The sequence below is a fragment of the Cryptomeria japonica genome, chromosome 8 (assembly GCF_030272615.1).
Source record: "Cryptomeria japonica chromosome 8, Sugi_1.0, whole genome shotgun sequence".
Classification (NCBI taxonomy): Eukaryota; Viridiplantae; Streptophyta; class Pinopsida; order Cupressales; family Cupressaceae; genus Cryptomeria; species Cryptomeria japonica.
The window spans coordinates 65,441,577-65,466,911 of NC_081412.1; the positions used below are offsets into that span (position 1 = coordinate 65,441,577).

Genomic DNA, 25,335 nt, shown 5'->3' on the forward strand with positions numbered 1-25,335 from the left:
TTGTGGGATGCAATTTTGAATGCAATGATTTCGCCAAAATGGTTTATTTTCAATTGGAATTTTTTTTGAGTGCAGAGCTTAAATTTGTCTAAGTGTTGAAGATGAAGTGTGAATTTTTGTCCAAATGAGTAATTTTGACCAAATTTTGACTTTTTTGATTTTTGATCCTGGGCATGGGGAATGATTTGTTTTCGCCTTGTGAAGTGATTAAACTTGTGAAATCATGTTATTTTGACCTGTAAGAGCAAAATCGCTCCTGTCCCTTAGTGAAGGACCGGAGCTACAAATCAAATTTTGCCTTGTACTTGCAGGATTTTAATGATTTGACGATTTGAAGAGGTCCAAGGAGATATGTTTTACCAAATGAATATAACTTGAGGTGCCGACGTGAAGAAGAATGACCCAAAATGCCAAAATCGCTCCTGTCCCTCAGTCAGGGACCAGGGCGAAGTTTTTTGTAGTTCCCGTCCCTCTCAAAGGGACCAGAGCGAAGTTCTTCATAAGGCAAAACTCCGGCAGAAATCAAGCAAGTTATAAGTTTGAAGGCAAGAAAGGAGGTGAGTTGAACCTGTTGAAGATAAATTGAAGATTATGAAATGTCAACAAGGGACCTAAATACCTAAGTTCGCTCCTGTCCCTCAGGGAGGGACCAGAGCGATTTTTACTTTAGATGATTTTCTTGCTCAATTTGAATGGACCCCAAGGCATGGGTGAATGGAATGGAACATTACGAATCCGTTGAAGATAGTTTTCGAAGATGATAAAGTGAAATGAAGCCCACAAGGCCAGGATCGCTCCTGTCCCTCTCCAAGGGACCAGGGCGATATAATGATTATACTATCATTCCTCCAAATTCAAGACTTTCTAAGACGGAGAACAAGGTGGCAAGGACGTCTTAAGGCATCTCCATCAAGCACAAAGCATCAAGGGTCGTCAACATTGAACGAATTACATCAAGACCCCCAGTTCGCTCCTGTCCCTCAGGAAGGGACCAGAGCGATATTGAATATATTGGCCAATTCATGCAAAAATCACGTTAAGTCAAGACTTTACAAGGTCGTAAAAGGTTCAAGGCGTCCTTTGAAGGTCATATACCAAGGTGTTGAACGTTAAAATGCTACCAATTTGTGCAAAAGGCCTATATCGCTCCTGTCCTTTGGACAAGGACCAAAGCGATTTTTACTAAAACACTCATGTCCCGTCAAAACCAAGACAAGGCAAGGATAGGCAATATCAAGGACGCTATTTCGAAGGCAATGAACAAAGAACCAAGATCAAAAGTTTGCAAGTTTGAGCCAAGACACATGGATCGCTCCTGTCCCTCTCCAAGGACAAGGGCGATGATCCTTCCAACGTTTAAATGTCTTGTGGAATTCAAGCGAAATGAGCATGGAATGAAAGAATAGCATTGTTTGTCCTTCACAAAGATGATTGAGGCTCGAATTTACAGAGGTCAAGGAGAAATTATGAGGATCGCTCCTGTCCCTCTCCAAGGGACCAGGGCGATATTTGCCAAAATACCTATTATCCTTCGAAGATCATAACAAAACAAGTTGCAAAGGGTCTAAAACGCCATTTGGAAGGCAATGAACAAAGAGTTAGAATCAAAAACGATAAATTTCAAGCTAGAAGACAAGGATCGCTCCTGTCCCTCTCCAAGGGACCAGGGCGATATCACATTTAAAGACATTCCTTCGCACAAACAAGTCAATCAAACTCGAAGGACCCAGCTAAAATGTCGATTTGAACGTGGAGATGAAGACTTTGGACGTCAAAAGTGCAAAGATCAAGACCAAATTGATGGATCGCTCCTGTCCCTCAGTCAGGGACCAGGGCGATGAGGTATGTATATTTCATTTTCAAATTTTGGCGCCCAAAACAAATATTTTTGAATTTATTTTAAATGCTAAAATTCGATATGTTTTGAAAATTCAATTAAATGGCATTTAAATATTGCGCTTGGTATTATTTTATTATTTTGCCTTGTAAAAATCGAAGTCTATTAATTAAAAATGAAGGCATTTAATAATTAATTGTTAAATTATTAATAAAAATTAAATATTGCGCTTGGTATATAAAGGTCGGCTTTGTTATTTGTTTAAAAAATCGTTTAAAATGCCTTATTTAATTACCAAGTCGGCCTATGTGGAGGTGAGAGGTAAGCGCTATAAAGGGGAGGTGATGATTTTCATTTTTATATTATCATTTTATCATCTTCATTCAAGTGTGATTTGAGGAAGACAAAGAAGGTGCGAATTCATATCCAAAGGAAGGCGCAAACATCATCCAAGGCGTTAACTACTATCTAAAGGAGTGCGAATTTGAAGATCCATTTGTGCGAAATTGCCAAGGACGTCAAAGATTTGAAGGGTGGCAAAGTTGATAAGGACATTTATTTGAAGATCACGTTGAAATATCAATTTTGCCTAGGCGATTTTGTTCATTTTGCATTCTAGAGTTAGCTCTCTATTGAGGTATGGCGATTTTTTCTTTATTGCTTTAATTTTGAACGTTAATCGTCATATTTTGAATTTTGAAATTTTGAATTTTGAATTCCTAGCTCAATCGTTTTATTTTAGGAAATGATAACTCAAAGACTTATCATGAAGTTTCCTAAAATATTCTCTAATCTATGTTATTTATTGCAAAATCTAGCTTCTCATTATGAAATGTTGTGTAGGTATGGCAACCCCAAAGGCGGGAGCATCCACCAGTCGTTCAGCTCTCATGAAAGAAGATCAGAAGACCGAAGAAGTGGAGACTAAGATCGTGTCCAAGTGGAGCAACATTGGAGATACAAACTTAGGCAACTTGAGCACGAAGAAGTTTCGAGAGGTCCCTTACATTGGCAAACCATCACCTGTCGCCCGGAGAATAATCAAGAGTGGCATCATTAAGGCGGCCGGCTTTCCTCCAGCTATTCAGTGCCATGAGTTGATGATCGAGTGTGCTCGTCACTATGATCCACAGTCCAGAACGATCGTATCCAATGAGGGAAACACTTTGGCGTACCTTTCAGAGGAAGCTATAAGTGAAGCTTTCCATTTTCCAGAGCACAGGGACATGATAAATAAGAGCTTAGAAGGAGCCAGGTCAATGTACGAAGATGATCCAGATGCTTGTCTAAGCATAATCAATAAGAACTGGTTACTCAAGAGTCGTCCCCGTCTAAGCAAGATCCCGAACACACCGCACAGGATTGATTTCCAGGAGGAGTACAGAGATTTGATTACTATGCTCAACCGAGTTACAGGAGCCCCTCACGCCTTCTACTTTGAGAAGTGGATGTTTTACTTCATCCAGGTTATTGTTCAGGGAAAAGGTACGATACATTGGGCTAGGATGATTAGCCATTGCTTAGACGTACAGTTGAGGAGACTCAAGGCTACTAAGTCCTTCCACATGAGTTCATACGTCATCTATGCCTTGATCAGGAGTGTTGAATACGCAGGACTACCTCACAGAGGAGTGATTGGAAGAGGACCCAGCGAGGTCAGAGCTTGCGATTCCTATGCCTACTTGCATCATCCGCCAGGGAGCAACTATAAGTTAGTTAATGATACCTTCACGATGCACATCACAAGGACGTTGTAAGGTGGAATTCACAACAGGTTATCTCAGGATGCACAGGAATTCATAAAGAGGTACGGTGCTTGGTTTATCCAATTTCCGAAGTTCACTTATATTAGAGTGCATGGATGTCCTTTACCTCCAGACATGTTGCCGAGATATCCGACAGACAAAATTGTGTTACTTGAAGTAACAAGACAGTTGGCAGCATATGCGAAGGCATTCAGACACAGACATCAGAATGGAGTTCCAGTACCTATCATTTTGGGTAACTCAGTTGAGGTATGTCCTAATGCTTTAGCCATGGATGACGCAGAGAAGGAGTTAGCCTTGTATTCTTTTTCATCTTTTGTTTTGAGAGAAAGCTTTGATCCACATGGACATTTAGAGGAGACAGTTGGCAGAAGGTTTAGGCATGAGTACCAAATAGAAGATTTTATGATGAATCTCTTAGATGATCTTGAAGTGAAACGGAAAATGCATTCTAGATTGCCTTTGGATTTCATCAGGAAATGCAGGATTTACAGAGTGGCCGACCAAGCTCAGGACAGTGGCAGACATATCCAGTCTTCCTATGATCGAGAAAGCAAAACAATAAGGTTAGATTGGAATGAGCCCGAGGTCGTGGATCTAGATACTTTGATGACACCAGTCTCGTCTTGTACTCGCAGATGGGTTGACATACAACATCAGAAGTTGAGAGAACAAGGCATAGCTATGACTTTCGCTTTGGAAGAGAAACCAGCCGAAGGTGGAGCTAGTGTGAGTGAAGGCAATCCTAATCCTAGAAATTCAGGTGAAGGAAACCTTCGATGCGCCAGTGAGGGCAATCTCCATTCAAGAGGTTCGAAGAGGAAAGAGAGACCTGGAAAGAGAGAATCTTCCAAGAAGAAACAAGAGGCTAATAGAGATCGATCATCCGGTACTTCTTCTAGACCTGAGGAGAACAATTCAAGTGGAAGAATCCATGGAGTCTATGGTACAGAATGACAGGCAGGAAGGAGGACAGGCATAGCATGGGTCACCAGATGGATCTCTCCAAGACTATGAGTTAGATGAAGATAAAGAAGACTATGAAATGACATCTCCTCCCAGACAAGAAGAAATAGTGCATAAAGAGATTCAAGTTCAAGAAACAAGATCGATTATCCCAGATTGGTTGAAGGAAAGATTAACCAAGGTGATCGTAGTAGAGGATGAGGACAATGCAATTGATTTAGAGAGCCTTGTTGGACGTTCACACGAAGTAACAGAAAAGAGGAAGGCTACCAAGATGTCCAAGATGATTCGAGATGAGACTGGATCCAGGAAATTGCAGATAGCTACACCGGCAGTAGACAAATATGAAGGTGAGATCCTAGCAGAGGAATATGATATACAGACATTTGAGCTAGGACCCTCTACAGCAGAGCAGACACTGGATGATGCTACCGACTCATTTGAAGCATTAAAAGACAAGCTTAGAGAAGAAATGGAGAGGAACAGAAAGCTTGAGAGAGAGGTCGGTGCATGGAGGACTTATTTCAGTCACATCAATGAACCTTTGGGACGTCAGGATCCAGCTAGATCACCAGTGCAAGCACTTCCACTTCAATCAATCAATGAGGCAGAAAGATTCAGGAACATGGTCCAATGTACAAGTACTTGGATGGATAAATCTCATACAGTGGCCATAGAATTTGTAACAAGGATGATGAAGATTATTCATCAAGCTATCCCAGTTCTTGAGATAATCCACAATTTGATGATAATAGTAGCTGCATTTGCCCATACCAAAGATGTCATCATTCCCGTCTTGAAGGTAATTAGACACACATCAAGGAAAGTTTTAGCGCAAGAGAAGATCTTGGATGGAGAATCTCACAGTTTGTTTCAGTGGTCAACCTTACTCCATATGAAGAGTGTTTTCTTCGAGGACATCAGTGTTAGATGTGGCCAAGTTGAGGAGGTGATCAATCCGATCCAGGACAGAGTATTTGAGGTACTTCGTACCATTCTTGGCAGAAGGATCGAGGTCGAGACAGATGTGGATATGCAGGAATTAGAGGATAGAATCAAGGTCATCTTTTGCAAGGACGCAAATGTTACAGATGAGCAATATGATCAAATGTTTGCCACCATGCTCCTAATTGAAAGAACAAAGGAACTTGAATCTACTTGGGACACAGCTCTTCTAGATGCATTCGATCAGGTCATCCACTTGGAAGAGAGTATGAAGAATCTTCCCGAGATTCCAATTGCAGAAATCGAAGGAATCGTGACAAGATTCATTGCATATGCCAAAAAAGAACATTGGAAAGGGAATAAGATTCTAGATGAAAGGTTGTTATAGATGACATGGCATCTTATTTGTCATTGGTTTATGTCTCCTAGATTTTTGTGCCAAATTTAATATTTGGCTATGTATTTAATATTGTTCAGTAAAAAGGAGGCCATTTGTAACAAACCCTAATTAGGGTTTACGTGTCATGATCTTGACCGTTGATCTACTTTCGATCTGGACCTTTCATTGTAATTGGGGATGCTATTTATACCCCCATTTTTCATTTCTTTTGGTAATAGTTAGATATCAGAGAGTTTATTGTATTAGAGAAATTTAGAGTTAGAAGCAATTTTATCTTGTAGCAAGATTGAGTTGAGGAAAGGAATTCAAGCAATTGTTGTACATGATGACTTGGAAATCAATAAAATATTGAAGTTATGGTGTTTTGTTGCAACTTTCTTGGTTATCTTCATGGTTGTTTAATCTACTTGAATCATGCTCAATCAAAGTAGTGTGTTAATTTGAAGGACATAGTGTGAGACTTGAGCTTTGGTAGGATTCGTAATCCAAACCACTAGCTTCTTGCTGATTGTAGGAACGCCTTGCGTGGTCGACCGGAGAATACCTTGAATCCCTTAAACTTCAATCATTATTGTATCTTGGATATGTACCTTCGTGGTAGTGTCTTTGATCTTTGATGCATTGAATATCATTTTGTTACCTTAGAAGATCGCATCAATTTCAATAGAGTTGTTACCTTATGGCAAAATTGAAATTGGTTGAATCTTGCCAAGTCTTGTCTATACGAAGTCATTCTTAGGGTTAGATTAGACTAGACCTCTTTCAAACCCTACTCTTTTGTTATTTTGAATAGTTTCTTAGTTTAGCAAATCTTGAACTTTCGGAATGCGTAAGACCCCTTGAAGGAAACAGCAAATCACATCATACCGCTCGAAGCTTGTCCACACGTAGAGACCCTACTAACTAGAACCTTGGAGTCATCCTAACTGATCCTTTATGCGAATCTTCAGCAGTTAGAGACTTTTTCTCAAGAGAGGATAAGATGCCTATTGGTATTTTATTCTGTGTATGATTGTGTACAAAATACACGTCAACAGAATTGGCGCTAGAAGGAGGGCAGTTTTCCGAATTTCTGAAAGCAAAGATTTTGAAGGGAAATACATTGCAAAAGTGATCATGAAGTACGATGGTGTTGCCACATGAAGGATTGAATCAAGTGGTACAACCAAATTTGCAGATAGGCAATACCCAGGAAGATATCATTTCAGGATTGAATCAAGTAGCGTGGAACGCAAGGAGAAGTGAAGTTGAGTATAACAGAGTCAGAATTATCTTGGAACAAGAGGAAGATAGAGCCGAAGAACATCGAAGGGTCATAGCTAGAGAACTTCGCAATCAAAGGAACCCACAATAATCTTCACAAGACTTCACGATGGATCGCATTGGTTCATTCTCGCCCGAGAAACATCAAAGGTTGTTGAGGTCCACACCAGGCATCAAGAATCTAAGCGAACTTCAATTTACTTCCAAAGCAAAGCGAGCTAAGAGAGAAGACACTCCCAAAGAGTTCGAATTAAGATTGGAAGGATCTCCTGAGTCATCACAAATTCTTCAAGAACAAGTACAAGCGGCGATCCAATCTAGTATCCAGGCAATTTCTCAAACAAAAGGCCAAGCTAGTTCATCAAGTTCAGCTTCAAAAAGTACGATGGCTCAACGTGCTCCACCTCCACCTCCTCCTCCTCATATACTCAATGGTGCGACTTGGCTAGTCAACAATCCATCACCGTTGGAATTTGCAGTTTATCATGATATGCCGAAGAATCCAGAGCACTTTTGTTCCAAGTTCAATGTCAGTGATTTCCATCGCACGGCAGAAGATCATATCAAGATGTTCGAGGACCTTCTTCGCAACAGACAAATTGAATATGGAGATGTGGCATGTAGGCTTTTTCCCTACTCATTGGGAGAAGAGGCATACTTTTGGTTCATTCATTTGCCTACAGGGTCCATCAGGACTTGGGACGTGATGAAAGATGCATTCATTGCCAAATTTGGTATCCCAACTACACCAGCTGAGTTATATAGACAATTTGTGGAGGTCCGAAGGAGAGAACATGAACCCATTACTTCTTTCAACAACAGATTTCACCGCGCATATACGATGCTACGTCCTCCTTATCTTATTGCAGATCCAAGAGAAATTTACTATGGAGCCTTAGATCATCTCACAGCTATGTTCGTAAGGACGCATCCGACTCCAAATGATCTAAATGCGGCCTATGCAAAAGCTATTGAAGTAAGTAAGCACATGGGACAGAATATCACTGGGCCACTACTTCATATGGGACCTGTCGCGGCACCGAACCAGATGCAGGCAGTTGGCACGGCCTTGGCCAACCAAACTCCAGTCATGAATCCAATTCCGCAAGCAACGCATCCAAGCATACAGCCGACAAATCAGTTGGTCCTTCACCCTGGAGCTCCAATTTCTCAAGCTCCACCCGTACAACCTGTGTACCTACAGAATGCCACAAGTTCGTCAAGGACACAAGAAGAAAAGGACGAAATGAAAGAATTGATTGAGCAAGTCAAGAGGCTATCAACTGAGGTGACTCATTTGAGGAACCAGAATAATCAACTCCAAAGCATGCAAAGGATCAATCACAATCAAAATTTCCAAGGAAATAATAATCAAGGCTTTAGAAACAACTATCAAGGAAATAACAACCAAGGCTTCCAGAGGAGACCTTGGAATACGGCTCCCAACAATGGAAATGTGGTGACGCCCCTAGACAATCCACCAAATTCGCAAAATCAAGAAAATCCTTCTACAAGCAAAGTGTTTTTAGCCGAAGCAGCCTTGTCCAGTTGGTGCAGACTCCACAATACGAACCAACATTCCGAGTTGCAGTGTCCTGAGTTCAAGATCGCGGCTGACATTTTCCAACAAGAGATGCGCACCACTAATCCACCTGAAAATCCTCCCACGACAGGATACGAAATTGTTCCAACCACGCAATATGGTCAAGCCATGATTGTGGAAACCTGCAAATATTCACAAGAAGAAATTAGTCAAGTACAAAATGGAAGATTTCCACCAGAATCAGCTAATGGACCGATGGTACCACCAGGATCTCAATTCCCACCTGCATCTGCAAATGGACCTGTAGAGGATTCAGAGTATTATTTTCCACCATTGAACGACAGTGTCCTGGTAGAAGGAATAAAGGAGGTGTTTCACCAATCTTCAGGAGGCGTGAATCAAAGAGTTTATCATAGAAATCAAAGGAATCAAGAACCTCTAACTACGTCCATCCCTCCAAACAATTTCTCTACTCCGCTGGATCCCCAAGCCAGCAACATTCCGGAGTACCCGCAGAACACACAAGAATACAGACAAAGAAATATTGCACCTCCCGCGGGTAATGAAATGAAAAGGTTGGCCGCGTTGGTGTTGGATGAACTTAAAAAAGTTAAAGTGAGTCTACCACTCTATGAGTCGCTCAAAGTTTCAGAAATCAAGGATGCAGTGATCAATAGCCTAAGTGAGTCTAGTACAGCTAGGTCAAATGTTCAAGCCACTATCAACGTGACCCAAGAGGAAGCCGCTGACCAAGGGCAGTCCGAACAGAATGAATGCATGGTCCAGACCATAACCTTCCCAGCTAAAAAGGAAGATATGTTGGAAGGAAAAGTATTACTCAAAAGGGGCGAAACTAAGAAGACTCAGCCCACCATCAAGGAAGGCCTCGCTACTAATCAGACTCTTCCAGAAAAGGAAGTCGCAATCAAGAAAGATGTAGTCAAGAAAGGAAAATCTACAAACAAAGATAATCACTCAAAAGAGGAGAACCCAGCAAAGGACGATCATTCAAAGATTAATGAAGTCAAACATCAGGAACCAAGTGAGGAGACCTCAGGCCCTTCTCAAGGAAAAGACGAACCGGCCCCGTTCCTGTTATCAGTTAGAATCTTTGGAAAATTACTGCACAATTGCCTTTATGATTCCGGAGCTTCAAGCAACGTGATGCCCCTGGCTGTTTGTCAAAGACTAGGTATAACTCCCGCTTCTACCAAGAGAAAAGTCACTCAGCTTGACAAGACAGAAGTTCCAGTCATGGGCGAGTTGAACAACATTCATATGCAATTGGCAGCAGACCCAAGAGTCCAAAATTTCATAGATATATCAGTAGTGGATATTCCAGATTCATATGGGATGCTCCTAAGTTGAGATTGGTCGCGAAAATTGAATGGGTATGTGTCAACTGATTTCGCACACATGTGGCTACCATGGAGGAGTCCCGAACCAGATCAAAATTGATAGCACTCCAAGGTTGAGATTGATAATAACCGAATATGGGGAAGACAATGAAGTCCTGTTTTTGGAGTTCGACCTAGGGACGTACAAGCCCAAAGTAGAGGAAGTTTTGATGGTACAAAACATACGAGAAGATGATAGCCAGCAAGAAGCGATAGAGTCTACAAAGATGGTCATTGAAAGTGATCAAGGATCCGACCAAGAGGATGAAGGGATGTTTGAAAATTTCAGGAGGTTCGTACATAGAAACATCCAACAAAGTGTGCAACTTGGCAATTTGAAGTCCGTCCAAGATTTGCTTCTTCCAAATTGGTGTAGAATTCACAATGCCGTCCACTCGGAATTATCTTGTGCTTTATGCCAGACCGCATTGGAGCAAGTATACAAAAGAGCCCCGCAGACACTAATCCTGGAAGAAATTCAAGATTCAGAGAATGAAAGCTCTACAGAGACCGAGAGTTCTATGGAAGATAAAGTTTTATCCGATACATCATCTGAAAGTCAGGAAGGCCCAAAAACAGAAAAACAAGAAAATCAAATATGGACATTAAGGTTCGACGGATCTAAATCTAAACAAGGATCTGGAGCTGGTTACGAATTAATTAGTCCAACAGGAGAAACTTATCTTGCCGCTCACAGATTGCAGTTCCCTTGTACCAACAACGTAGCTGAATATGAATCTTTGATTCATGGATTATTATTAGCCATCCAAAAGGGGGCAAAGATACTACAAGTATATGGAGACTCAGAAATAGCTATAAGGCGAATCAGGAAGCAGTATGTTTGCCACGATAAAAGATTGACTAAGTACAGAAATCGAGTCTGGGATCTCATTGAGAGTTTTGAAGCTTTCAATATCAATTCTATATATAGACACCAGAATCAAGTGGCTAATTCCCTTGCACAGGCCGCCAGTTCATTGATACCATTAGCAATGGAAGGATTGAAGAAGTTCACGGTCGAGTTAGTATCAGTCCCTTCAGTCCCAGACAACATTACCAATTTTCAAGTTTTCGAAGATGACAAGCATATTTTGGACTTCCTAACCAACACGGACGTCTTCTTAACACAGATCATTGATGAAGATGAAGGGGGTGAAGCCGAATTCGATGCTGAAGGTGTCCTGAATTTAAAGACAAACACTATTCCAAAAGGAATGGTTGAATTAGAAAGGATTTTTGATCCTGACAAGTTAAAAGAAAAGAAGAACCACAGTTCGGAAGGAAACATGTGCGACACGATCAATCTAGGTGATGAGATACAAACCAAGAACGTATTCATTGGTAAGTCCTGCACAGCGACTGAAAGAGATGGAATCCTGAAAAATATAAGGGACTTCCCAGATGTCATCGCATGGAGTTATGAAGATCTTAAGACCTATGATACTGCAATTATCACTCACACAATCCCGTTGAAGCCAGGAAGCAAGCCATTCAGGCAAAGACAAAGACCGGTTAATCCTCTATTGGAACCACTGATATACCAAGAAGTGAAGAAGTTACTCACAGCCAAGATCATCTTCCCAGTAAGACATTCGACGTGGGTCACCAACCTGGTACCTGTTAGAAAGAAAAGTGGAGAAATCAGATTGTGTGTTGATTTCAGAAATCTCAACCGAGCATCAGAGAAAGATAATTATCCGCTACCATCATTAGATGAAGTGTTGCAGATTGTCAATGGATCGCAGATGATGTCCTTTCTAGATGGATATTCAGGATACAACCAAGTTCTAGTCGAACCTGAAGATCGACTAAAGACTGCTTTCACCACCAAATGGGGGACGTTTGCTTACAAGAGGATGCCTTTTGGACTTATAAACGCCGGGGCCACATTCCAGAGAGCTATGGATATCGCTTTCAGAGATTTAATTGGTAAATGCATTATTATATATATGGATGACATTACAGTTTTCTCCAGGCAAAGAGAAGATCATGTGGATGACTTAAGAAGAGTCTTCCAAAGGTGCAGAAGATACGGTGTCTCCCTCAATCCAAAGAAATGCGTATTTGGAGTCACAGAAGGAAAGCTTTTAGGACATGTCATTTCAGAAAAGGGAATATCCATTGATCCTGAAAGAGTGAAGGCTATATCCACTATCAATTTGCCAGCAAGCAAGAAAGAACTCAAGTCATTTTTCGGCAAGATCAACTTCGTCTGAAAGTTCATCACCGGATTTGCCGAGATCGTCAGACCTTTGAATGAGATGCTGAAGAAGGACGCCAAAATTGAATGGACTCCACAAGCCAAAAGGGCGTTTGAAGAAATAAAGACCGCCATCTCAGAGGCACCAGTATTGATCAGTCCAGATTATCTCAAGCCCTTTTATTTATATTCCTTCGCTTCTGACTACACTTGTGCCGCTATTCTGACCCAGAGAAGTGAAGAAAGAGATGAAAATCCAATTGCATTTATGAGCACCCCGCTGAAAGATGCAGAACTTAGATACCCCAATATTGAAAAGCAAGCATACGCATTAGTAAAGGCAGTTAAGAAATTCAGACATTACCTCCTGAGGGCCAAGATTTATGCAATTGTGCCTGATGTAGCAGTCAAGACTCTTCTCATGCAAAACGAATTAGGAGAGAGAAGAGGAAAGTGGGTCGCCATTATCCAAGAATTTGATATTGAAATTCAGCCCATGAAACTTGTTCGAGGACAAGCTTTGGCGCAGACATTGGCAATTGATGGACCAGGATTAGTCCAGCAAGTTTATGAATTAGAAGACGTCACACATGATGAATGGTACAAAGATATTGTGACATACTTACTTAATCACAGATGTCCTGCTCGCATGACACCCACACAGAAGAGAGCACTAAGAATGAAGTGTCAGCACTACATGCTTCAAGGATCTGTTTTATATCGCAGAAATCATGAAGGGGTATATTTGAGGTGTGTTGGTAAAGATGAAGCAAAACAGATAATCGAACATTTCCATTCCAAGTTTGGAACCGGACATGGAGCCAACCTTGCTACAGCTCATCAGATCCTGAGAGCAGGATATTACTGGCCTACGCTTTTCAAAGATACATTTAATCATATCAAGACTTGCCATACATGTCAAGTCGCAGCTTTTAGAGAAAGGAATCCTGCCATGCCACTGAATCCAGTGATTGAAGCTAGACCATTTGCCAAATGGGGAATGGATTTTATTGGTGTCATTAACCCCGCATCTTCGGCACAACACAAGTACATCATCACAGCTACAGATTATTGTACCAGATGGTCAGAGGCACAAGCACTTAAAGTTTGCTCTACTGAAGTTGTAATCAAATTTCTGGAGGAAAATATAATCACAAGGTTTGGATGTCCCTATGCGTTGGTTTGCGACAATGGATCGGCATTCACATCATTGAGATTCTCAAATTGGGCTTTTGAATATGGAATAACCCTCAAGTTCTCATCAAATTATTATCCTCAAGGTAATGGGTTAGCAGAATCCACCAACAAGAATTTGCTCAGTGTTATCAAGAAATTGCTAGAGAGAAGTCCGAGAGAATGGCACACCCAGTTAAGATTCGCCTTATGGGCGGACAGAATCAGAACAAAGAACGCATTAGGGATTTCGCCTTATTTTCTGGTTTATGGCCAAGACCCAGTCTTCCCCATGCAACTCAGGATCCCGACTTTAAGATTCATTCAGGAGTATATGGAAGACACTGATGCAGTGCAAGCCCGACTGACGCAATTAATGAACCTGGAAGAAAAAAGAGATCAAGCATTAGAGAACTTTGCGAAACACCAAGGAGTGGTGAAGAGATGGTTTGATCGACAAGCAAGAGTTAAGGCATTCCGAATCTCAGATCTCGTCCTGTATTGGGACAAAGCACATGAGAAAAGAGGGGAACATGATAAGTTTGATAAGCTTTGGAAAGGCCCTTATCAAATTTCAGAGATATTGGGAGAAAACGCATTTAGGTTGCAGACTTTAACTGGAGAAGACATCCCGTTGCCTGTCAATGGGAGGTATCTCAAACATTATTTCCAGTCCTGAAATGCCCAAGGCCTTCCCTTGTACATAGCTAGTTTAGTTTGTTTTCGTTGTTTTCCGTTTGTTTGCCTTTTGTTTTGGTTTGCCTTTTGTTTTCGTTCTTAGTTTAGGTGTTTTGTTTTATGTTAGTTGTTTTGTTTTGAGGGGTATCCATTTGACATTGGGTGATTTTGTTATGTAACGCTCTAACTTCCCACTAGGTTGTTGGTTGCATTTGGAAAATCATGAGGTCTTTTGGAAATACAAAGGGAGTTTCTTTTAATAAAGTCTTGAGTCAGGACGTATTTGCATTGAAGTAGATTAGCTTATTGAACTCACGTATTTTTGTCCTCCAGTTGTTATATCTTCACACACTTATAATCTCCGAGTCATTATGGTTTCCAGGCGAAGCTGTGATCAGTGAAAAATCTAAAGTCTAACTTCAGCACCACCGCAATCCTCAAACCCTAGTGAGTTTCACTACTCACAAGCCAAAAGAATTGACGGAACTGAAAAGCAGTATCAAAAGAAAAGATGAAAAGATAAAAAAAAAAAGAAAATCAAAAGGAAAAAGATGAGCTAAAAGAAATATCAAATTGGCTAAAGGGAATTTACGAATAACTCCATCGGGGCTATAGACGCTTGGCTGGCAATGGAGCAATATTCGTGAGCTTGCGGCGATAACCTCGTCGGGACTATGGACGTCTGACTGGCAGCGAGGCTCTATCCAGGATGCTTTTGGAGTCTAGACGAACTACGTAGCTTATCACGGGGGAACCTGAAGATCATGATTGTCTTGTTGAGGGGAATTAACGCATTTGCACACACATGGGTAACTGTGGACTTGATACTTTGTCTCAATATGATGGTCTCTTCTTGTAAGTGTTTCTTAACTCTTGGTTTTGTTAAGGGAGGTTTTCTAAGTTTTCTTCTAGAAAGATTGATTCCCAAATGTTTTTCAACATTTCTCAGTGGTGTCGCCAGATGTTGTGACCATTTCACACATCGCCATAAAGAACCATAAAGAAATTTACTGTCTGAAGACATGTTCCACCTTATTACATATTCACAAAAGCACTCACAAAACATAGTATCCGCTGTTAGCTGTTTGTATCCTTGAAATCTTCATGAAACTTTGAGAACTCGATGACTTCTGCAAGTCTGAAATGAGTTGCAGACTTTCTAAAACCTGAACTTCATGGCTGATTAAACTACTGCGACCCTCAACAAATGCTGAATGCCGATCCCACGCAGTTATACTAACATGCAGACCTTGGGTGGCTGTCCAAGCTGCCTTTTCCTTGGGGTTGTCGTCCCAGAATTGTTGAGAGAAAGATAAATAAAATGATAACATAAGACAATGAATCCCTCCCTCTTGCTGGCCGACTTTTAAAGGCAAATAACCCTAAAAAGATCTTCGCCCTAAACTCCTATGTTTGCCCTCTCGGGTGAATACTTAAAGCATAAAGTACGTAATGCAGAATAATGCCATAGATATCAGACAAGTATCAGATATGTTATTCCATTCATAATTCGTTCCTTTTACAAGTTACATTCCGAAGTATATAAAGATGCCGAGGGGGTGCGAGCGCCAACCGTCGCACTGCAACTGCCACCCCTCGGTTGCCAACTAACCAACACAATTACAACTTAATTAACTAGTTTAATTTCCGTGTACAATATTGCCGCCAACATCATCCCCCCCAAAAGAAAAGAAGTCATCTCCGGACGACTTAATACAAAATAGAGATGACATTAAACAGAAGTGCTGATGCCAGTCGAGTCCAGAACTTATACACTTGCTGCGTCCTCGCCTGAAAACCCTTTTCTGCTACCATCCGATGCTCAAGTGCGGATTTCACCATTATTGCTTCTTTTGACATCAAAGTCCTCCTGTGCCTAAACCAAACTTGTCTACAAAACACGCGTTTCAGTCTCAGCCTCCACCAACTCTACTCAAATGATACTGTCTCCCTAGCCAATTTGTCCTCGATAGCGACCCACGTTGCCCTCTCGACAGCCAACTCCTGGGTACGCTGAGCTAAGCCTCACACTAGTACTGCCTCCAACCTGGTGGTCGGCTCCTCCCGAGCCCTCTCTGCATCCACCAAGGCAACCTCACGTCCAGCCAAGACCTACTCCAAGTTCCTCAAAGCATACCATTCCTGCCTGGAGGTGGCCACAACCCGCTGGCACAAAGGCTAGGAGACACCTCAAATCCTCCATCACACTCCCCAAAGGCTAAAAACTGAACTGAATAACTCCCTGGTGTCATACAACTGCGCGGACCTGCAATGCCTTCCCTCAAACTCTGTTTGTTCCCAACCTCCAAATCCGTCTCCCTCTATGGCTTATGGCTTCCTCGCCAATGCTTAGTTGCAGGCTTCTTTCTCACAGTACGGACAACCACAACACTTCTCGTGGTATTTTGTAGCTCAAAAATAAACTGGGGGTCTGGGGGCAACGCCCCTAGTGGGGTCGAGGGGCAGCGCCCCAGCGGGGTCGAGGGGCGGCGCCCCTTGCGGGGTCCGGGGGCAGCCATGGCGCGCATCATTTCTGTGATGTTTTATGATGTCAAAACCCTTCTTCTACACTCCAATTTTTCAGTGTCCAAGCTCCAGATGTCATCGAATAATTTTTCAATCTGGTCGTCATCGTTCTTTTTTTTTTTTGTGTTTCCTCTGTAATGTCCCTGATGGCACCCCGGCCATGCAGCCTCCCCGTACAGTCAACAACAACACTGACACCTCCACTCGTATGGCCACCTTCCCGTGTGGTTAACACCCCTCCACCGTACGACTGTGTCTGTGTTTTTTTGTGCGGTGCTGCGTTTATGTCTCTGGTGGCGGTGATGTCCACCGTTGGTGTTACCACCGTACAGTGGTGTCCACCGTTAGTGTTGCCACCGCACGGTGGTCCCACCGTGGCTTCCTTTTTCTTTTTTTCCGATCGTACGGTCACTGTCGTACAGACCTGTATGACCGTACGTTTTTTTAAAAATTTTTTTCCTAGCCATACGGTCAACTGTTGTATTGACCCGTGCGACCATACGTTTTTTTTTTTTTTTTCAATTTCCCAATTTAGTTGTCTAGAGAGTCGTCGGTTCGGGTCCCCTGCCTCTGGGATCGCCCTTCATCCTTCTCGGTTTTCCTCGCCCAAGAGTCTCCCGCGTTGGTCCCGTGCCTCTCAAGTCGCCTGCCCAGCCTCTTGAGTCCCCTTCCATCCTCTTGGGTCCCCTGCGCGCTTCGCGTGGTAGGGTTTCAATTTTGACCCGTTGGTGGCAAGTCTATTTTCAATGGCCATCCGAAGACCTGGAACCACAAATTCTACAGGGACCACGCTTTCTACAGGGACCATGCTCTCCTTCCCGTACATAAGAAGAAGAAGAATAATAAAGATTTTGAAAGCTGCGGCCTTCCACACAGGGTTCCAATCGTTGCCAACACAATTGATCTTGGAATTATCTACGTCACCGAGGTTTGGGGCGTCTCCCTTCCAATATTCTATGTATTCTGGCAGGTACACCTCCTCTGTTACTTGCTCTGGTTCCTCTACTTCGAGCCTGTAGCTCTGGAACATTTCATAATCCTCCATCTGCCAGTGGAAGAGCCCGTTCAATGACCCTGTCTCATCCTCGGAGCATTCTCCTAGTTTGAGAATCCCTTTGTCGTTGGGCTCCTTGTAGCCCCGTCCTTCGTCCCTCGGGTAGCCTTTTCCTTCACCCTCCGATTCCGAAGATGATGTCAGTTCCTCGCCAACAACTTGGGTCCTCAGACCAATGGTGTACTTCCGCCCCCCTTTCTCCATAGAAAGGGTGTTCTTTTTCCAGTCGTGGTTCACTTTTGCTGTAACCAGCCACCCTCTGCCTAAGATGGCGTCGTACCCCTTCTTCTTGAGTGGGATTACCACAAAATCTAGTATGAAAGGTTGCGTGCCGATGGTGACCGGCTGGGCCATCAGGGTGTCGAGTGGCTTGATGCCGTGCTGGTCTGCACCTACCAAGTTGAACGTGGGTGGGCATAGTGTTGGCTTCCCCAGCTTCTTCCACGTATCCTTTGGCAGTACATTCACCCCCGAACCTCAATCCATGATGGTGTCTTTGGGGATAGCCCCGAGAATTCCCATCTCTACTACAGTAGGATGCTGACCACTATTTAAGGCCAACAACATTGGGTCAGCCGAGGGGCTGACCGGAACTTCCGCTCGTGTGGCACGCAAAGGTGCCTGCGCAGTGGTTTGTATGGAACTAAAAATGGCGGTTCTTAACTGTGGCATTGTTTCTAGAAGGTCCTTTACCCTAATAGGTACTTCCATCTGCAGTACTTGCCCAATGATGTTATTTTCCGCTTCCGTACGGGATGATGTACTCGCCACCTCGTTGTCCCTGTCGTTCGGTCGTCATCTCACATTCAATATTGGCCTTTGCCTCTCGTAATCTCTCCTTCTCCGTATGGGGGTCGGGATAAGTGGCCTTTTTCATTTGGGCGCGGGTGATTGCCAGTACTTCTTTCTCACCAGTCTTCTCAATGTTGAGGAGATTAACCCCTGCCTGTGGGCAATTTGCGTCCTCATGGTCACTTGGCCCACACCATCGACAGAGGTGCTGAGGGGTGGCTTCCTTCGTGCAATCACGGGCGAAGTGCCCCCACTGATTACAGACCCTACATTGGATAATTGGCCGGCCCTTGGTGTTATACTGGATACGGCTTCTGTTATTGTTATTGTTGCTATTCCTTCCGCCACCGCATCTGTTGTCCCGGTAACCTCCAGATGATGCCGTTGTGTTGGTTTGCGAAGTTCCGACGATCGGCTGCTCTTGCGTGAAGAGAACTTGTTGGCTCCTGGTTTTCATATTGTAGGGACATTCCTTTGTCAAATGTCCCGCAATCTGACAAATGTCGCAGAAAGCCTTCTTGGGGCAGGACCCCTTGGTGTGTCCGTCACTCCTACAATCGGTACACCACACGTCGTTTTCTTCAGTCTTACTTGTACTCCCCTTCATGGCTTTGAATTCTTTCAGCATTCGTTCCATGTCCTTTTGGAGAGCGTGCACCTCTTTACTCGATTCGCCACTGTTGCTGCTTTCCCCGTCAGAGTCTTCATCATCGTCAGATGAATATTTATTACTTTTCTTCTTCTTTGACGTTTTGTATTCGCTCTCTAGGTTCATCGCCCTATTATAGGCATCGTCATATGATGTCGGGGGTACAATTTTCATCTTTTTTTCGTAGGGAGGATTTCAATCATTCAATGAACCATTGTTTCTTCAATCCCTCTGCTGGTTGGCTTTCCATTTTACCCAACAATTCCTTTAGCCTCCTGCTGTATGCCCATACTGTCTCCTTGGTACCTTGTTTGGTACTGTATATCTCCGTTACAATTTCATTGTCATCACGGAGCAATCGAAACTCCTCCGTGAATTCCTTCTGTAGGTTGGCCCACGTGGCCACTTTTTGCTTATCTACATCGGAGTACCAATCTATGGCAACTCCACATAACGTGGCTGGGAACTGCTGTACCCAGTCATCCTGGTCTGTCACTCCATTGGCGGACCAAATGGTTTCACATGTACGGCAGTGCCGTAAGGGGTCTTCCTTGCCGTCCCCTGTGAACTTTGGCAATTTTTGTTTACTCGCCATCCCGGGTCGTCTTCCTGGGGTTGGCTGTGCCTGTGTCTGTGGCCCTGCGCTGCTTCCTCCGGCGTCGGTGGTGTGTCCTGTGTGGGCGACTGGGGGTACGGTGTTTTGCCTGTCGTGTGTGGCACCTACACCCATACGGTTGCCCTCCCCTTCACTCTCACCCGCACCCACTCCTGGTTCCCATTGGTGATCTTCACTCCGTGGTGTAAGGGATAAGTTTCTAAACTGATCCCGGGTCTCCTCGACTAGATTTCGTCGTAACCTTGTTTCTTCCAGAAACTCTTCGTGGCTCCGCGTCCTACGATGTTCCGACGACACGTAGAAATTTCCGTCGGCTTCTGCACCCTCCGTGACACCTCCTTGGTTCCCCTCGGGCCACCCTTCGGTAGGTCGACCTTCGGCAAGTTGCCTCAGCCTCCATCTACGTTCTACTTGCTGCTCCAGAATCAAGGCCCTTTGCACGGCCTCCCACTCATCCGTTTCTGCTTTTTTATTTCTATCTTTATTCAATAGGTTTGGCATTAATTGTCGCACATTTCCATAACTCACAATACATAAATCAAAACACGTCTTTATTAATTCATCTCCTCAAATACAACTCGTGTCAATGACACTTTTATTTGAATATAAAAAGTTCAAGGTTCAATTCCCTCCTGGCCTGGCGCCATCCCGTTCCGTTTCCCATTGGTTGTTTTCTTCGTAGTGTCGAAGGATCTGTTGGCGTCGCTCTTCCTGGGCAATCTCCTCCAGGCGAGCCTGTTGTGCCAGTGATGCCTGTGCAAGCAACTGGGGGAGGTGGTTCATCAACCGGTTTACTGCCGGGCTAACCTCCAGAGCTGTCCACATGGCACTTGGTGGGATTTCGGCCTCCGCCGCCTCTCGCCGGACGTAGGTCTGGATGGCTACCTGGAGCAGAATTGAAAATTCTCTCGTTATCGTGTCTTCTCCTGTGTACAGTTCTGTTCGTGCGTCGTCGGCCTCTGGGTTTATTTCACCAATGGGTAGGCCCATCGTGTCCGTGCGCCATTCGTGTCTTCCGTTCCCGAGTACGTCTAGCAACAGCGCCAAATGTTTGCCCTCTCGGGTGAATACTTAAAGCATAAAGTACGTAATGCAGAATAATGCCATAGATATCAGACAAGTATCAGATATGTTATTCCATTCATAATTCGTTCCTTTTACAAGTTACATTCCGAAGTATATAAAGATGCCGAGGGGGTTGCGAGCGCCAACCGTCGCACCGCAACTGCCACCCCTCGGTTGCCAACTAACCAACACAATTACAACTTAATTAACTAGTTTAATTTCCGTGTACAATATTGCCGCCAACATCCTACAAATCAGGCGATGATATTTATGTTTTGCCACTAACAAATATCCAATATTGAATATTCAGCGCCCCCCGTTCATGGGTCAGGAATAATTAAATGTCAAAAGTGACCCCATCTGATGACTGAAAAATAGGAATTCACTTAAGTGAAAAGGGCCCCACGTTCTCGTCTCCTTCTAATTCACAAAATGGCTAAGTCTGGGAGACGTACAACTACAGGCAGACTTAGCAAAGTAACTTTTAGAGCTTCAGTTGAGAGGGGACATTACACTAAACTTCTTGGTGTAATTCATGTATGTAATCGGCAAAATCTTTTGCAACTACACTCATTCTACCTAAATAAGCAATGTCCCTCAATGTGTCTACCTAAATCTACCTAATTTATAAATAGAATGAGCTATAAATAGCAGTTCTAAAAACAGACTTCTCAGAATATGACTATCTTTTTAGAAACAGTGATGACTAAAAATAGCACAAATAGCTTAGGCTAAAAGTAACCTAACAATTGGCTTTGGTAGTGATTTTGATCCAGCTCTCCACTAAGGCACACACCTCTGCACTGGCAAACACTTTTTTCTCTAATTTGGATTTGCATCTCAATGTTCTTGGGCCAACCCTTGCAATGGGTGACAATTTTTTATTTCTAGACTTCTTGCATGTCTTTAATTAGGTATGCTCCTCTAGATTGATAGACATCTTTTCATTAAGCATTATCCTGCACTTTTTTGTTATGCACACACTTCTATATTGGTATGCATCTTTTTGATTTTAGGTTTCTCTTTGGAGAGGCATGCATCTTTTTGATTTTTTGTTCCTTTTTGGAAGATGCTCAATTTCATTGGCATGCATCTTTTTGATTTTATGTTCCTTTTTGGAAAGGGATGCTTTTTAAAAATTGGCATGCATCATTTTAATACAATGTTCCTCTTTAGAGAGGCATGCACCTCAACATTGACAAACATTTTTTTTATTTACCTAAAATTTGCACTCCATTGATGTGTGTGCTTCTCCATTGGGCTGCAATTTTTCATACCTAATTTTGTTTTGCCTTCTTTCCATCGTTTGAGCTCCTCTCCTTGCCTCACTGGGTGCATTTAAAAGCTACTTTTGTAGGCTTTGCAAAGACACCAACAAGAAGCAACATAAATTGGCATTGATGACCATGAAAAGTATTCAAGTATGGCTCACAAAATGAGGAATTTTAAGAATTTGAATCAAAGGATGACTCCATACAATTTTTTTGTATTGGCAATTAAGTGATACTATGGACCATGCAAGCAAGCATGCTCATTGGTATGCACATATGTTAAATAATATGTAAATGCAACAAATAGATGTAAAGTTGTAAACCATATCAATCATGAACCATCCTAACTTGTAGATATATTTAATGGCTGTAGGAATATATTTGAGTTTGAAAACAGTTACTTCTATAATATGCAATGAGAAAATAGACCAATAAAAGTTATATAGTCTTTTATTGTGCTTATATTTTTTGTTTGTGTTTTGGGTCTCAAACTCACCTTGTTGGTGTAAAAGGGGTGTTTTACCTAGCTAGTTCATCACCTAGGTCCTATTCATGCTTGTTACTTAAGTTTACTTAGAGTACACATAGGATAGTTGTCACTTTATGTATGTCATAAGATTAAGATACATGTAATAATACTATGCAATCCTATGTTCACCTTTGCCTATATAACCAAGGGGTTCCCTTTGTAATCTCAATCTGTTTTAATTTATCATTTGTATCATTTGATAGAATAGCATTTTTCTCTCATAGCTGATCTCTTTTGTGCTTTCATGCAAGTTCTTAGATCTTGGGTGGCTACAATCTTCAGCCAAATCTTGCTTGGTATAAAGCGTTCTATACCAACTCTTACACACCTTTAATCCCAAAGAGTCTCGTAGGTAGTTTTGCTAACTGCTTCTAGATCTGAAAGGATCTCAAATTGAATTCTTGCATTGTTCTTGGACAAGATGAAAAAGTACAGTGGCTTTTGCAACCTTTCAAACATTGAATTTGGCTATGTAGGCAACATGAAACTCCTATTGGGGGAACCCACAAGTTCAAACAAAGCTGGGAAAGATTGCCTTTCTAATGAATTCTTGTAGCAACATTGCCAGTCCTACCACATTTTTTCCTCATGGAGGGCACCACTTTTTCTGGAGTTCAACCAATGTAATCAATGCAAGCATGTGTTGCTAAAATCATGTCCAAGGTTTTATTCATTTTCCTTTTACCTTTTGCAATCTTTTCTTCTTAACAACCATTTAATATTAGTTTCACTTGGCTTGTGACATCTCTCTCCATCATTGGAAAATAATTTCGTTTAATTAGACAATTTTTTGGGGTAAAATACATTCTACATATTCTGTAAATGTTTTTATGACCTTTCAACCAAATATTCCTTGAAGTTGATCTCATGATTTATAAGTCTTTTAGACTTTTACCTCATGCATTTTTTTAAAATTGGGTTATGGCTTATGGACTAGTGGTTTGATCTCCTATACATCCTTAAAATCTGGTATTGCATTGTCAAATGCAAAAAAATACTTCAAAAAATTGACATGGAAAATCAGATGCATCTCCAGATTCTAATGGCATTATGTGTAGGGAATTTGAAAATTCTGTCTTGTGTATTTTTTGGCTGAAAAGTGAAATCAGTTTTACAAATTACTTGAATAAATGTCAAGTAAATGGAGGCGAAATACCATTTGAATCTTTAATTCAGTGTCCTTGATGTCAAGCTCTCTTTGTTTGTTTGTTTGCAAAGGGCTAACATCTTTGCTTCAAAGTATATTAGAATTCAATTATGATAGCATTTGAATAGCTCATGCCTTACTAACTAGCAAAGGATCATCCAAAGCAACCTGAACCTTATCAGATTTGATTATTAAATTGCTCAAAAAAATATTTGTTTATTTCGAAAATAATGACACTCATCTGTTCATTTACAATCTTCATGGAAAGTACTGTATAATTGATTCTTCATGTTTCTGTTATTTTAAAAGTCATAGTACCTCAATCTGAGGCACATGTTTGAATAATTTCTTATCTTAACAGTCATCTATCTATAGAAATGATGTTCTTGGAAGAAGCATTGGTTCTTTGCTAATAAATGCAAAATTAGAGATGCTAATTGTTATTGCCTTTGTTGTGAGAATATCTCCAAAACATGACTACTCTTTCTAATTCTTTTCTATTTATGAAGTAATAAATGATGCATTTGGAAAAGAATGAAATAACGCTTCTTGCCTTAACAAGGTTTCTAATTTTTACTGTATTGGTTACTCTATAGATTTGAATTCATATTGTTGATTTTGTAGGCCCATAATAACAGCAATATCCAGTTTTTCTATACCATGTTTGATCCTTTGAATTCAGTTCTAGGGTTGTTTGTGGTCTGTTGTACTTGGCCTTGTGACTGACTATTCTACATTTCTCTACACTTTAGAGGGAAAAGGGAAACATGTATGGATAAATAAATAGATATTATTCTTCAAATACAGGAAAAAATCTGAGGTTGTTCTGACAGCATTTGGTATTGACAGCATGGTTCTGTTTACAAGCTTGCATTTGGGCCAAAATCTTTTCTGGTTGTTTCAGATCCAATAGTTGCTCGACACATTCTTCGGGAGAATGCATTTGCATATGACAAGGTCAGTATCACATCCTTTGAACTGTTGATGCTCATATTTGAAAAGGATCTGGTTCACATAAATAAATTGTATTCAAAACTATTCATTAATAAGTTGTTGCCATCATGTCTTTTTGGATGTTTGTGCAACCTATTGAAATTTTATCATGCAAAACATTTGCATTACCTCTGATTTTTCCCAATCTTTTATTCAAATGATTAGCTCTATTATTCATAACCTACAATCTGGTAGAGTTGTTCATTATTTGTAGAGGACGTCTGAGATTGAAAATTATTATGTCCAATATAACCATTTTTACATTCAAGAAAGTAGGCTACAAGGATGTAGATGTGTTAGCATTTTAATTTGTCTCTGTGAGATAGCACAAAATGGAACAGCATGTGAGCACAACCTTTCTTCAAATTGGCAGAGAAGGCTCCCTAAGATCTAAACACTGCTAAAACTTAAAGTTATGAATAAGTTTTATGGTCATGCATATGAGACAAGATTACCAATGAGGTTTGCATGAAAGCAATGTTTGAAAGTAGACTTATCTTTTTGATTTTGGAGGTTGAGCACAGA

The 25,335-nt window shown here is 41.8% G+C and overlaps 1 protein-coding gene across 3 annotated transcripts in view; it reads left to right on the plus strand.

Moving 5' to 3' along the window:
- The window catches only part of LOC131046360 (cytochrome P450 97B2, chloroplastic), a 250,436-nt gene that overhangs the window by 35,785 nt on the left and 189,316 nt on the right, over positions 1-25,335 (plus strand). For all 3 annotated transcript variants that reach the window (XM_057980093.2, XM_057980094.2, XM_057980092.2), the window contains exon 3: positions 24,667-24,774. In XM_057980093.2, coding sequence (XP_057836076.1) covers positions 24,667-24,774 — 108 coding nt within the window. The remainder of the gene's footprint in view (positions 1-24,666; positions 24,775-25,335) is intronic.